Source organism: Cylas formicarius, unplaced genomic scaffold (assembly GCF_029955315.1).
Source record: "Cylas formicarius isolate icCylForm1 unplaced genomic scaffold, icCylForm1.1 PGA_scaffold_8__14_contigs__length_24414737, whole genome shotgun sequence".
Classification (NCBI taxonomy): Eukaryota; Metazoa; Arthropoda; class Insecta; order Coleoptera; family Brentidae; genus Cylas; species Cylas formicarius.
In genome coordinates, this window is record NW_026844361.1 from 18,686,630 (window position 1) to 18,702,160 (window position 15,531).

At 35.5% G+C, this 15,531-nt stretch overlaps 2 protein-coding genes across 8 annotated transcripts in view; both read right to left on the reverse strand.

Moving 5' to 3' along the window:
- Window positions 1–266: 266 nt before the first annotated feature.
- Window positions 267–5,661, reverse strand: LOC132706658 (guanine nucleotide-binding protein subunit beta-like protein 1). The gene is made up of 4 exons (XM_060678125.1): window positions 5,401–5,661; window positions 4,482–4,842; window positions 2,603–2,873; window positions 267–1,473 (listed from the first exon to the last, which is right to left on the reverse strand). Exons 1-4 carry the CDS (start codon window positions 5,548–5,550, stop codon window positions 1,296–1,298), a joined length of 960 nt encoding a protein of 319 aa, XP_060534108.1. The 5' UTR covers window positions 5,551–5,661; the 3' UTR covers window positions 267–1,295.
- Window positions 5,662–6,332: 671 nt separating this feature from the next.
- LOC132706014 (zinc finger protein CKR1-like) overlaps window positions 6,333–15,531 on the reverse strand; it is a 206,213-nt gene continuing 197,014 nt past the window's right edge. For 6 of the 7 annotated variants that reach the window (XM_060677052.1, XM_060677054.1, XM_060677049.1 and 3 more), the window contains exon 12: window positions 6,333–15,484. In XM_060677052.1, coding sequence (XP_060533035.1) covers window positions 15,297–15,484 — 188 coding nt within the window. In that variant the 3' untranslated portion in view covers window positions 6,333–15,296. The remainder of the gene's footprint in view (window positions 15,485–15,531) is intronic. The other variant, XM_060677055.1, reaches the window with a different exon arrangement.

Genomic DNA, 15,531 nt, shown 5'->3' on the forward strand with positions numbered 1-15,531 from the left:
CTTAACAGAAAACGTAAGTATGTTATTCTTACGCATATGTTCAAATCTATGGGTAGTTCTAATGTACCAGTCAAAGATTAACTATTTCTCTCAACATCCATTAAAATTAATCTTTTAATTCAAATTTAAAATTCAAGAATCAATCTTTGTGTTGGAATTCACATATCTTTTGAGGAAGTTCATTCAAATGTTTCTAAGTTTATATTGGACAGCTGATGGAATTTAAGGAGTGATAGCAGCAAAAAAAAAACATCAGACTATCCGGAAACGTTTTATTTTTTCATTACTTTACTAAGAATGGTATATAAAACTGTTTTTGAAAAAATATACGAATTTTTAATCCACTAAAATATCACAATTAAAAATCTTATGACAATTCAATAAAATTTGTAGTTCGCGAGCGAGAGCAAACTTACAAAACCTTGAAAGAAACGTTTAAATCTGGATCGATAGTCGTAAAAAAAACTCCAGAACATTATTTATTGTGTTTTATTCAAAATGGCAATTTTCTTTCAAAAATAGTTGTCTCGATGTTAACTTCCGAACTTTTCTACCTCGCTCGAGAACCACTTGGCATCATTTTTCTCGCAAAATAATTCCTCTCAGTCTAATGCGTAAATTCACTAAACAAACGATGATAATTTTTTTAAGAGACCGCATTCGGACGCAAAAAGTGTGAGAAAAAAGTTTACAAGGGAAAATCAAAAATTATGGGTGTCCCAAACACGCTCAATATTATTATCCTTTTGAATCAATCCCTAAAGTCTCCCACTGAGCCGAAATTTTTGACAGGAAACTTAAGAGGCGAGGGCTTCGAAAAGAAAGAGGGGAATTTTTTAAATTTTTGTGCGAAGATCGTTTAAATTTTTGTTGTTCAGACTAGAAAAATTCTCCTCAAGTTCCGTTCGGAAAAAGAAAGCGGGCGAAACTTGAAAAATCAGGTAAACGAAAAAACGGCAGAAAAAATATCCAGCCTCACTTTCTGCGCGACGCGAAATTCTTAAATGCACGGGGAAATGTGTTTCAAAAAAAAAAAAAAAATGGCGGAAAATTTTGTAAAAACCAAGAAACGCTACAAAGTGAGGTTAGTCCCTACGATTAATTGGCTTTCGAAAGAAAAGAAAAAAAAGTGGGGGAGGGGGTGTGGAATGGACGATTTCGTAAAATCCTCGCGTGGTGTCGAAGAAGGAAATTCCGCGCCAATGGAGAAAAGTCAGGAGGCGGGAAATGCCTCGCGAAATCGTACAAACCTAACTATACTATACCGACCGAACGGTAATGTGGTGACGAGCGTCTCAATAAGTGTAATTGTGGTAGACGTTCCACAGCGAAATCAGACCGTCCTCTCCGCTGGCTGCGATAATGTTCGAATCCCAAAGCCTGACTCTGTGCGGAGAAAACTGAATGTCGGATATCGCCTTCTTGTGTTCGGTCAGCACCACTAATGCCCTGAGAGTTTTCCATGAAAACACCCTGCAAATTTCAAAATGACACCCAAACGCTCTATTGCGTTTTTGTTCCTAACTAAATAGTTTTGGCACAAACTAAATAAGCCCGTAACTGTAGGGTCTATATTGACGAAAAATTTACTTTTATATACTACTATATAGAAAACTGTACCAGACCTACAACAAACAACAAATGTGGGATTTTAAAAAAATATTCTTTTAGTAAAATCGCAGCTGATGGAGCGAAGAATATGTAATTATTTAGTTAGGTTAGTTTAGTCTATATAGATATAGATAAAGATATAGAAACTCTCCCTATGTCAACAATACGGGAACCTATGAAGCAGCTATGAAAAAATTTTTGAGAAATTCGAGATCGTCAATAAGTTTTGATTGCAACAGTATTTTCTAAAATTATGCCTAGATTTCGCTAAATGTTCTGGGAAAACGAGTTAAATGTGTGGAAATCGCATTCTCTGCGAAAATATCACTGCTGAATGCGGCGCATCAATTTTGATTTTGATTGAATTCATGATTTGCTAGGAGTTCAAGAAAACAACCCTGTACAGTTTCTATCTCTCCTAAGGCACTTTCATACTCTGTAAGTGACTAGAAAGAGTAGCATTTAGGGTACACTAGATGAAATATAAAAGGTGTGACACATACATATTCTCAACAAAAAAATTATGCCAAACAAAACAAAATTTTTATAGATAAAAAATTAAAAAAAAATTGGAAGAATCTTTGCCCGAAACTAAATTTTATTTAGATTTAAAACGTTAAACCCTATTAAACAGTACCTCAACTATTTCATTTTCTCAAAAAAGTCACTATTGTTGAAAAATATGCAAAAACAATCAAACATGTCAGATATTTCAAAAATATTTGCAAAAATTTTGAACAGTTTGAAAACTAATCTATTTTTTTAATATTTTTATAAAAAAATGTTAATTTTGCCGGGTAAAGGCAAATGTTTGGGATCGTTCGTAAATTGATATATTACTTTCAATGCACAAACTATCCATAAGAATAAAATTTGTTCCAGAGGTAAGTAGAGTATATAATTTAATTATTTAATGATCATCTTCGAGGAAAAGTGAGGTTAAAAACTACCTAGCCCTTATCCGCATATCAAATAAGCCAAACCCGCTTACCTTAACCTTCCATCCCAGCCACCGGCAAACAACAACTTCCTATCCGGCCGAAACTTGACAACATTGCAACCCTGGTTGGTGAGGGCGAGTTCACACTTGAGTTCCATCCGGAGGCATTCAGGGTCGATGCCAAACACTTGCAGCGCATTCGACGCGTTTGCTACGACGCCACGGCAAGTGAATGGATCGAAAGTCAAAGACGTTAGGAATTCGTTAAGTTTGAGGTGGCCGCACTGCTTCTCGGTGTTGTAGTCAAATAATATTATGTCACCTAAGAAATACATGACTATCAAACAAAGAAAACTATTTTTCGGTCGCTTCATTTCTATCTTAAAATAAATTATTTATTATTCTTATTATTTATTAGAATATATGATACAAACTCATTTATTATGGGATGATACATTTTCTCAGAATCTGTTAAAAATATTTAAAAAACATAAAAGACAAAAGTTCTTTGTATTCATTTATACTTTTAAAATATTATATTACTACATATGCAGAGTATTTGTATTTGAAGTGACTTGACTGGAAGCCTTTGTCATATACTTGGAGTTGATTTCCTTATAGATACTTTAATGGTCTGTGCTGATATTTTAAAAATAAATAAACACAGGGTGATCCAGCACTACACAAAGTGACTTTGGAAATCAATGTTTGACGTATTTATGCCACCTAATATAGTCATTTTTTATTACAAGAAAATTGATCTTAAATCTATCAAATGTTTTTATAAAGCATGGAGAAAATAATAACAAATAAACCAAATTAAAAAGACACTTTATAATTTTGAATATTCAGAAAAAAATACGAATGTTGCATAATTTCTTGCACGGGGAAAATATCCCACTCATCCTCATTCTTGATAAAAATTCCGAACTTCGACTGTCAGTTTTTTGTCATCAGCCAACCATCCTTATAAATTTATATGCCTTATAATTATATGTAAGAGTCCTACAATTTTCAAAATTTTCATTTAACAGTACTTGTAGATTTTACTACATACAATATAGATATTTTTCAGCGAATGTCTAAATGGTTTTGATAAAATTTGTTCCATTTATAGATATTAAACAAATTTAAAAACTTTTGTGTTAATAACAAACTTAATTACCAGGCATGATGTCAAAGGACAGTAAATAGGTGCCATTTCTTCGTTGACTGCTTTTTTTTTCTGCCTGCCATGGGTCGCTATTATCTTCATAGCCCATCAAAAAACCTTTTATTGTTAAACTTTTTGGAAACCCTATATAAAGTCATTATTTGTTTCAAATCCCAGTTGCGATGAAAAATAAAAGTAGGTCGTTTTCAATTTGAAAAATTTACTTATTACGATTTTTTCATTCAAATTTTTGACGTTAGTTTTTGGCCACCCAGTATTTCTGAATTTTTAAATGTCAACGCATACCATTAAAGTAGATCCCGTTCTAAAAGGAAATCAACCAAAACTATATAACAAAGGCTCTCAGTCGGAAAAATCACCTGCAAATGTCACTTTTGACATATGATTCAAAATACATATGTCAGAAACTTTGAAACCTAAGGTTATATAAAATATGTCTAGAAAGTTTTGAGGAATTCAGAAATCTTTTAATATACAAAAAGGACCCTGTATTTATAGCAACATAATATTTTAAAAGTAGAACTGAATCCAAACAAGTTCAAGTTTTTTTTACATCTTTTACATAAGGTATCATCCCACAATAAACAGACCACATCCTAGAATTAAAATTGTTAAAAATTCACAATTTTTGAGCAATTAATTGTGGCAGAAGTTGTTGGTGTAAAACTGTTTAAATGTTCAACATGTTTGCATGTCCAAAATCAAAATTTTTGAGGAGAAATTGTTCACCTTAATTTTCAAAAAAATCGTACAAACCAGTTGCGTATCCAGCCAATAGAAACCGACCCCTTCTGATTTCGATCGGCTGAAGGCACATGACGTTGCCCAGTTTCTCTTTGTCAGGTACAAATTTCTTGACGTTTTCGAAATTATCAACGTCCACAACGTCGATAACGCTATTTTCGCCTGGCAGAATCAGTTGTTGGTTTTCCAGTATGACGCTCTTGCAAAATCCGCCGTAACATTGGAATGTCTTTTGTACTTTGTATCCCGTATTGTTTTCGATGGACCATAGCTTAACTAAACCGCTTTTCTCTTGCGTAATGATGTCGTACTCTACAGAATGGATGGTCTGGATTGATTCTCCCATGCGTTGTTTGTGTTGGAGACGATTTGTCTAAAAAAAAAAGCTCCATACAGCTAGAGGAGATATAGAGAGGCCCTGATAATAGAGGAACTTATGAAGCAACTACGAAAAAACTTTGAGAAGGTCCATTCAACATATGCAGGTGAGAGAAATTACGTTTCATTTTGGATGCCCCATTTTTTTCGCAGCTTTCTCAAAATGTGTCCAGGTCTTATTAAATCTTCATGCAAAAAGTAGGTGAAATGTAAAGGCATGTGTGGATGATCATTTTCATCTCTGGGAAAATATCATAGGCACCTGACCCCATCAATATTTATTGTAGTAGGGCCGCTATATTATCTAATAGCTATATGGTTCATTCTATTGACTAAGCGGCCTAAACTTATTTTAGAAAAATGTCTTTTTGTTATCGCTAAAAATGAAATTGACGTAGTTTTTCTTAAACAAAAAACATTGCGTGAATCAAATTTTACTGCGTTGTTTAGCTTTGGGTAGCACATGCGCCAACAGTTGACCGATGTAAACGTGCTTGGTACGATCGGAAAGGTCCCACGACTAAACACCTAACCGACAACAAAAACCACTTACTTCCAAGTCCCAAAAAAATACGTCTCCCTTTTCGGTGGCTGCCAGAAGTTGCGAAGTGTAGTCATTGTTTATTTTCGTAAAGGACATGCTGTGCACGTGTCCCATGTCTTGTTTGAGGCAAAAGACGGGGTCCGGTGGGAGCAGGGGCATCTCGCCGGCAGAATTTAGTTCTACTCAGCCGAAATCAACCTAAAAATTAACGGAGAAAGAAAAGTACGGTTCAAACTAAGCAGCGGCCATCGAGGGACTTGTTCCGGAGTCGGAATGTCAAAACATACGGCAGCAACAAAAACACGGAAGTCCGTGGCGCCATCTTTGGTTCTATGGTTTAGTCCTACAGTTTTCTTTCGTTCGAAACGGATGCTTCTTGCAGCGGACCATTCGGCAGGCGGAAATTTCAGATTTCCTATAGTCCCGCTGCCTGTGGATAAGAGCTGCAACTTAATCGTGTAGTTTAGAGGACGCCGCAAAAAAGTAACTGCGGCACCGCAATTGTTTGGGAAAATTCTTCCTCGCTCTTTTATTTCGCACTTATACTTCCAGAGTGCGCGCTTCTTCACGTCGTACTTTAGTTATATTCTGTGGATTTAGCTTTTATACGTCGAATTTTAGTTATATTCTGTGGATTCCATTAGCTTTTTCACATAATTGTAATTAGTTATGCGTTTATATTAAAATTTATATTTATGTTAACTGATTTTAATCCAACGTTAGCTAATTTAAATATTATAACAATAGAATTATTATCTTTACAAAATTATACATTACATTATACATTATAATGTTTACAAAAAAAGTTTAACACTTATTCAAATGTTTAACTGCCTTTATCTTTGAAAAGTTTCTTTGCTTCTCCTCGGACTTATTTTTCTTACTTAGTTCCCATCCCATCCCACCTTATACTTTCGGTTCGGAGAAATAAAACGCAAGTGTTAATTTTAATGATTGCTATTCCAGTAAATAGAATTAATACATTGTCACACATACATGTTTCATACATCGAATTTGATTTGATCTTTCAAATAAAAAACATTGCAACGTAATTCTTCTAAAACTTTTCACAATTTCGAATAACCTATATCTTACAAATTATTTTAAATTTTATTTTTTTTATCTCGCGTAATGCCTCGAATTTTCACAGTTGAATTCCGATCCTAACCTATATATAATTGCCGAAATTTACACGGACGGGGGGTACGCGGCCCGCCCGCGCCGCAGCCTCCGCCGCATTTTTTTTTTTCGAAAATACTTCGCCGAAATTTACACGCGGAAACTAATTTTGTACAATTTTTTGCGGGACGCGCGGGCGCGGGCGGGGCTCGCGCCGCCCCCCTCGACCGATCCCACGAATTTACAACCGATACGAACGAAAAAAAAAAAACGTAAATTTTTATTTTTGGCGTCGTCGCAAACGAGTGACCCATTCTTGCAGTCTTTCATTCCAAAAAACAAAAAAAAATTGCTCTACAGTAAAATATAGGAACTTAGAGTAACTACAAAAAAAAAGCGAAAAAATATAAGTTAAATCGAACGAAACAAAAAAAATGGCAGTCAAAATTATATAAAAATGGCAATTGGAGTATAGTAAAAAAATTATAACTCTTATATACGGTATACCTAAAAGTGTAATATTTAAACCGGCATGTCGAGCTTGGGGGGCCCAACCGGACCGCGCCCCGTGCCCGAACTCTGCCTCACATAAGTTAATAAAAATATGTATATATATAAAAAAAAGTACATAATTCTAATTATATTCCGTATGTAACTGTTTTTGTATATGCGAACTGTAGAACATTTTGGATCTGAAAACTAATAATAAATAAAAAGGAAATCGTCGATACGTCGTTATAGATGGCATCTCGCAAGCAAACATAACTATGTAGTCTTAAATATACGAACAGAATACGTTAAAAATGCTTAAGTGTTATCGTTACAGATTAAAAAATTTACAACGTTTTGAAAATACGGCCCCTATGTTCGAAAAGTCGCCGTCAACCCTAGACCCCACGTCCCACTCATAATTTCGACATGGCCAACAACAATGTATATTGCACTCGTTTGACTTTGAGGCAACGCACATAATTTAAGTATAGAAAATGCCGACGTGACGTCACCGAGGGGGCGTGGTCGCGAGGTTTTTTTTGGCGATCGTCGGCCCCAAATTGTCTTAAGGTTTTCGCGGCAGCTCGATATTACGCCCGGTTACAGTCGTGTAGCTGAAAACTATAACTTAAAGTCGTACTACATAAGGGGGTATAACAACAAACAACAACTATGTAATTCTAGCGCAGGTAAGTCGTGGTATGGCGAACAGGATGGGCAAAATATCGAACTACACTTGCCAATTAATTTGACATTTCAAAACTACGAAATGACAATTTCACGTGGCAAACACAGAGCGGATTAGATTTTTTGTAGCCAACTTTAAAAAAATATTATATTCAAAATTGGTTTTTTCTAAGAGTTTTACTTATAAAAAAAAACATTACTTGATATCAAGGTAATAAATATCGTTCTATATGTTTAGAAAATTAGAACAGGAATTACGTAATGAAAATCTCAATTTAGTACGACAAAATAATGTTTTCCACTACCTGCATTGATCAAGCGTTATCATAATTTTAATGATACTCCTGGCAGAGGCAGTTTTTTTAGCAAGATATTTGTTAAAAAATCTAGATTAATGCTAAAATTATGACACAAATTAGAATTAGAAAATAAACCGTTGAGAGGATCTGTTTATAAAGGCTTTTTTTCGAAACAAAAAAGCTTTGCTAACAACATTACAATTTCTTACTAATCCACCCAGGTGTTTTTTTGCATTTAATTAAGTGAGTAAGCGTCATCGTAAAATTGTTAATTTATTTCTCAAGTTAAAAATCGAATTTTAATTTAGAATTGCACCAAAAAAGTGCAAAAAACCTTAGGTACAATTTGTGTGTGGGGGGTGGAGGGGGGCCGCAAATCAACAGAACGGCTTTGCTCAACAAATGACGAAAAAACATAACATTAACAATAATTATCTACTATTACAACTATTTTAAAATATATTATGTGGTTTTATAAATTTTAATTTTGCATTCGATTTCTCTGCTTTGAAAATTGCAAGTGGCCTAAACGGTTTGTGGTTTTTCCCAAAAGTGACTTTTTTTTTATTATTTATTATAATATTAAGCGGTCCGGCGACCCGAGGGGGGCGCAGGGACTGCTCGTCGAAGGTGCCCCCGACGCCGTCCTGCGACTCCCTCTCCGTCGCCGCACCGTACGGATTGTGTAAAATGTAAAATTTCGAAACTGAACGAAAAACACCGGCGAAATCTTAAGCGGATTTTTTTTTTGAAAAAGTGTTAAAATTATCGAAAACTTAAAGCGAATGTCCGATTGAAGTTTTTCGAAAAAAAAAAAAAACGCGACAATTTTTTTTTATTAAACTGTTTTTATATACCCGAAACTGCGTGTGTGTGTTTAAGTTATAAAGATGTGATATATTGATTTATATATTATTGTAAAAAAATTATAAGGTAACTCGTTTTTGAAAAAATATACGAACCCTTGTCAGTGAAACTAAAAAACGACACTGCGTGTATACAGACTAAACCAACCGCTGTTTTTGTAACAAGAATTTTTATATTTCTCCAAAATGCAGTTACGAAAAAACCAGAACTTAAGTATGGAGTATCAAATTTTTTGTATAGGACGTCCCGCCCCGTGGGACAAGGACGTCCGTTTTGGCTATTGCTGTTTTAACTCAAGAACTAAAGAACGCAGACTGACGCTGCCGCGTTTTCCGATGCGGTGGGCTTTTTGCGATACTTTTTTTTATTATTATATTATCTGTAAACACTAGGTATATCATTAAATATTTTACAAATAGCGTTGCGACGTCGCGGTGGCGGTACCGAATTTACTAGTGACGAACCGGTGTTTTTTGCTTTTACGATTTAGTGACCAAAAAACGGGAAAATTTGAATCATATTTACGCCTTTGCCGGAAAATGTTCGTATGACTGTGCTGTGTGGGCGGAGCGATTGAGATTAGAAGCTCTAACCGTGACTAACGACAATTAAAGAACCTAACACGCGTTAGCTCTTATTGCGAAGACGATTTTTTAAAAATCTAAATATATAAAAAAGAATAAACCAAACTCTGAAAGATTTCTTTTCAGCAATATTGTTTTGATCTTTTCTTCAAATAGCACCCTAAAGTGGAGCTTGAGTCCGCAATTTTACGCATGCTCCAAATGTTTTAATGAAAAAAAAAACACTTAAAAAACAATATTTTTAAGAAAACCACATCTGAACTCCGAAGTAACATGGTTTTTATGGCAAACTAGGCGCCTCCAGTTGAACCAAGTGAAAAATTACAGTCACCGTACTAACCAAAATTAACTTGTTAACGAAAACTAAATTTTTCAATGATAAATAACACTCGATTTAAAAAATTGCAAATAAGCCTGGAGAAGTGGTTGTTAGAGACCGGCTCCAGTTGAGCTTCAATACTCCGTATAAATTTACATTAACTTCTGAAGAAGAAACGTTTGTTTTTTTAAAAGAAAACCGGATGTTGTCGTTAAGTTTAAAATTTAGAGAGGTCTAGGGACCAGCTCCAGTTGAGCTCCTTAAAATGCCTTAAAATGTTGGTGATTGTTAGGGCTTGGCTGCAATGGAGCTCAAATTTTATAAACAACTTAAAAAAAAAAGCATTAAAAGCAAGCAATTAATTAAAAATTACATTTGCTTTGAAACATAGACGTTGTTAAATTTAATATTTCATGGTAGTTGACTATAAAACTTCGAAAGGTAGTCGTTTGGAGAGCGGCTCCAGTTGAGGTCAAATTTTTGAAACACAAACAACATCTGTCTATTAAAATGGCGTGATTGTTTGGGCCCGGCTCCAGCGGAGCTCCAATTTTTTCAAAGAATTAAAAAAAAAGCATTTTTCAAAATTAAATTAAGAGAGGTGGACGTTTAGAGCCCGGCTCCAGCAGAGCTCCACATCCGCATCGCACCGCCGGACAGCAGGCCAAATTTTAAACCGCGCATTATACCTATACGGAGAGAGACTCTAAAAAGGAAGCGTTTCATGTGTGACTATCATTGCTGCCGACATCGAAAGCCGAAACTCGAAGTATACATGGTCGAAATTTTGGTCACTATCAATGTCCAATATATATTTATATGTATATATACAAAAGGGTCACTTAGAAAGGTGCGTATATAAAAATTTCGAGGCCGAAACGTGGGAGATTTTGTCATTGGTTTTTTGGATCCGAAAACTTGACACGGGGAAGAATTACATTGCCATTACATAACATCCAGTGGCTACATTGTTGCGGGGGAAGGGGGTTCGTATCTACAGCTTGTTTCTTTTTTTGGTTCCCACCAGGAAAAGGCGCGCGCGCGCGTCAGCCGGCGTCCGAAAACGCTAAAATGAAAACTCGGAACTGAATTCGGTGAGAAAATTGAAAAACCGCGCGCGAACTGATCGGATCAGTTCGCGCGCCTGTACGTGTGGGCTATTGTAACGAAACTTTCGTTTTTTTTTTGCGATGTAATTTTACAATAAATATCACGACGTCATCGGGCAGTTAGTCGTTATATCTTGTAAAATACATAAAATAGGCGTCGCGCGCGGGGGTTTTGATCATGGGCGCGCGCTCCGCCCCGGGTAAATCGAAAACAATATACTGAGATCGAAAGTCGCGGGGGACTTTCGATTTGGGCTATGGAGAATTTTTTTTAAATGGCGGAATTACTTAACTATATGTGTATAGTCGCTCAGCTAAGTAATCGTGGTTAAGGGCAAAAAATCATTTGAAGCACTTAGTGCAACCGGGCTATTGTACTTGTGTTTGATATTTTGTGTATTTTAACTGTATATATTCTGTGGTCACGATCGGTGGATTTTTTGTTTAATGCGGGCGGCTCGCGAGCCGCCACTGTCTACGGCCGGGTGTTTTTGCGTAAAAATATGACAGACTCTCGCGGGGTTTCGATGCTGCAGAAACGTCCCACGAAAATCTGCCGCAAAATTACTCGCTGTGGGTCGGTCCCGGCTCGCGGGGGGGCGGGTAATTCGAAAAAACACCAAATTGCTATTAATTTTTGATATGTTACTATGAGCATGTATTCATTAAAAAGTTGGTTAGCCCCTTTTACAGCATCGGCACGCTGAATTTCATATTTAAAATAAAATTAGACCGCTTGGTATTTGTTTTTCAACGTGGCAACACTGCCGTATCTACGAAACATCTTACTCTACACCTTCTTTGCAGTTATTATTTCCGCAACGTGGCAACAATGTGCAATTTTTGATGTCCTGAAACTGTTTGCTTTTTAACAATTTCTGATAACAATACTATCCCAACAAATGAATTTTAGCTCAGCCGAAAGGTTTTAAAAATAAAATTCAGTTCAGTCCTTTGTTTAAAATAAAATTCGATATATAAAGATTCAGAATTGGACTTAAAATTAGAAAATTGGAGGTACAAATGATTATTTTTCTTTTTTCGACAATTTTACTATTTTTATTTTTTTACAATTTTCCATTACCAGAAGTGTCAAATTCTATTATTTCATCGCAAAAAATTAGCAAAAAATAATGGTAGCCCAAATATACAATTTTCTTTTACGACTAAGCAAACCTTTTTAGTATTTTTTTAAATAAAAAAAATGAAAAAGAAATATTTAAGCAAACCTTTTTAATTTTGAAGATTCTCAAATTCTATTATTTCATCCAAAAAAAAAAGTGGGAAAGAAATCCGAATATCTTTTTTGCGACTAACCACACCTTTTCAGTTACACTGCCACTCAAATTTGTCCCTTATATTTTGAAAATTGAAATTTGTCGCGTTCTAACCTTGCGCGGGCGTTTTCTTTCAAAGCCCCGCCCCGTCGCGAACGTCAGCGGCGCGCGTCGGAACGAAACTATTTTTACGCAGAAAAACAATTGAAATTTTACACGGGATCGTGTAAAATGCGTCAACGCAAATGTCACTTTTATGGGAAATGTTGCGGTCGGCCTTAAATCAGGCCGTGAACTATTGTATTTTTTTTTTGTAACTATTGACTATTGTGGCTATTGTAACGCGACCGCGTACTCGGGACCGGCCGCCGGATTATGTACACGTTCGGATGGATTCGGGTACCATCGGAAACCGGCGACTCGTCCCGAGAACGCGACCGAATGGCTTTTATGTACAGGAGAGGCTCTTACTGCTTATTACGTATTTACAACGGATAAAACCACATTTCACAAACCAAAAATAGAATCGAAACAGTCCAATTAGTTTCAGCGAGTGGGGAAACAAAATTAAGTACGATTTTTGTCTTTCGTTTTGGTTTCTTTTTGTTGCGAAAAAATAATCCGGGTGTGTATTTTATACTCGTTTCACATTCACGCGTCCCTTGTATCCGAATTTAAAAACTTCGTTTTGTACTTTTTTTTTAATTAAACGGCAGGCGGGCGAGAAGGAGGGCCGAAAAAATGTCGGGCCCCGCGCGCGCGCCCGCCGACGCGTCTTCCGATATTTTTCCGTAAAAAATACCGAGAAAATCGTGTTTCAATCACAGCGAAAATTGCAAACAAAACATATAAATCGTTAGATTATTGCTAGATACAAAACCGGCCGAGAAAAAAAAAACGGTAAAAATAAAAAATTAAAACACAAACAAATCACAGAATGGACCGATAATTTCTCATATAAAAAAAAGACAGATATTTTGATATATCGTTTTCTTCGTTTTTAAGAAAGATATATTATATAGCAAATTCTCTATTAAAATCATCCATACGTTCAATTATAATCTAAAAACAATTATATATGTACAACTTAAGTAATACGGGGGGACACTCGGTCCGGGTAGAAAATCCGGCGGCGCATCTGGTATACCCCCGTATCATAACACTTAAAACCTATACATCCTTAAAATGATTTCTGTAGTGTTGCACTTCTAAAGTGCAAATAAAATAACTCTGAGTATGCCTTAGGCATCGAAATTTCTTTTTACTGAGCGCAAACTAGGTAGTAATTTCGGTGGACGAACAAAAAAAAAAGTTTGGCACATTTCCCGTTTTCGCTAAACCCAAACAGAAAGCAATTCCTCAGTACCATTGCGCAACTCAACCGAAACGATTGTTAAAATATTTGTACTCGTTATATTTTTCGTTCGAAATAAAATACTCGCCATCGCGTTCTTCGAAAATTCGGGAGTTTGGCAACGTCGCATTTCCTATCCCGCCCTGTATAGCTCGCATCCAAACACAAGTTTGTACGCAGAACTCTTTGGGCCTAACATCTTTATTCGTGTTTTTGTTCTGCCGCCAAGCTTGTGTTATTCCGGAGTAAGAGTAAAAGTAAAAGAGTAAGTTTATTTTGATGAGTAATCGATGTTTTACTCATCTTACTGTATTAACGAGCAAGTTAATGGCATAAAGCGTGACATTGAAACCGTTTTATTTTTCTACAACTATTTTGATGAGTAATTTTAATTAACCCCTGTTAAGTTGCATTTCAAAATTGATTTATCGTGTAAATTAAAATGACTTTACTACAGTTTATTAATAAATAACAGTGCTTGTACTTAGAATAAGTATAATAATTTGGCTAGCTTTATGAATGAAAAAATGTGTTCAAAGCTGTTTTTAAATAACGTTTTTATGAGTAAGTTTAATTAATTAACCGCTGTTGGGTTGAATTTCAAAATTCACTTATCGGTATTTATTAAGGAATGACAATTTTGCGAGTTTACTCATTATTAACGAGAAATATATTTTTCATCATTTTAAGATTTAAAAATGAAGCTTATTTGCAGAGCCAGAGTAAATTCTGTGTAGTCGCTTTAATGAGTATTGGATATTTTACTCCTTTTACTTCGTTACTAGCAATTTCATAGTAAAGGGTGACATTGAAAATTAACTCTAATTTAACAACTTTTTTGTGAGTAATTTGTTGGGTTGAATTTCGAAATTGACTTATCGTGAGTATACTACAATTTATTAAGGAATAACAATATTTGTAGGCAAAAAAAGTTTAATAATTTCGCGAGTTGTACTAGTTAACAACGAGAAACATCTTTTCGATTATTTTAAGATTTAAGAATGATGCTTACATGCAGAGTAACAGTAAATTTTGTGTGTCATCGCTTTAATGAATATTCGCAATTTTACTCTTTTCGTTAAAGAACAAGTTACTAGCAATTTCATAATGAACTCTAATCTAAGGAGTACTATTTTTCTACAACTCTTTTATGAGTAACTTTAACTGAATTTCATAATTGTGTACTTGTGCCAATTAAAATGACTATACCACAGTTTACTAATAAGTTGGTCCGCACAAGTCTAATAATTTCGTAAGTTTTACTCGTTAATAACGGGGAAGTACTCTTCGTTTACTCATTACTCATAATTTTAATTTATTTTTTGTATTATTTTATTTAAAAATTAAGTAAACTTTATTGTACTCTCTGTTAAAGAGTAAAATTCGGATGAAACATCCTTCTAGTAATCGAACAAAGCAAAAGTCAATGCAACTAACTACGTAGAAAAATTGCCATCTTTACGCGGGAACATTTAACGAGTAAAAATTGATTTTCATTATTAAAGCTGCTTAAATCGAAGCGGAATGCTAATGTTGCGAATGTTAATACCATTTTTTCAAAACACTGTACAGGGCGTAATACTCCGAAAAAAACGTAAATAAATTGCACATTCCGAGACTAGAAAATTTAATTTCAGTCGCCGTTCGCCCAGCCCAGCCGAATTTTGCGTGACGCGATTGCGAGCGTTTACAAAATGGCAAAACGTAAAACTGATACCGTATCACCTAAAATTAAAACGACAAAAATATATATTACTCTGGTTTGTCGCGAGTTCTGCGTTCAGTAGTAGCTAAAACTTCATGGCTGTTGGTTGTTCTGTTGCTGATGGCCGCCGCTCGAACCGCCCAAGGAAAAACCGAGCGATCTGGGATCGCTACCGTGGAGCCTCAGGGCTTGCTCGAGCCGTTGCTCTTGCAGCCTCAGCGCCTCGGTAAGGTCAGGGCTCAGCTGTTGCGACGACTGACCCTGATGACCTTGGTAGTTTCCTGTAACAAACCGAAAAGTGGGCATCACGCGTGGGATGTGATTGGGA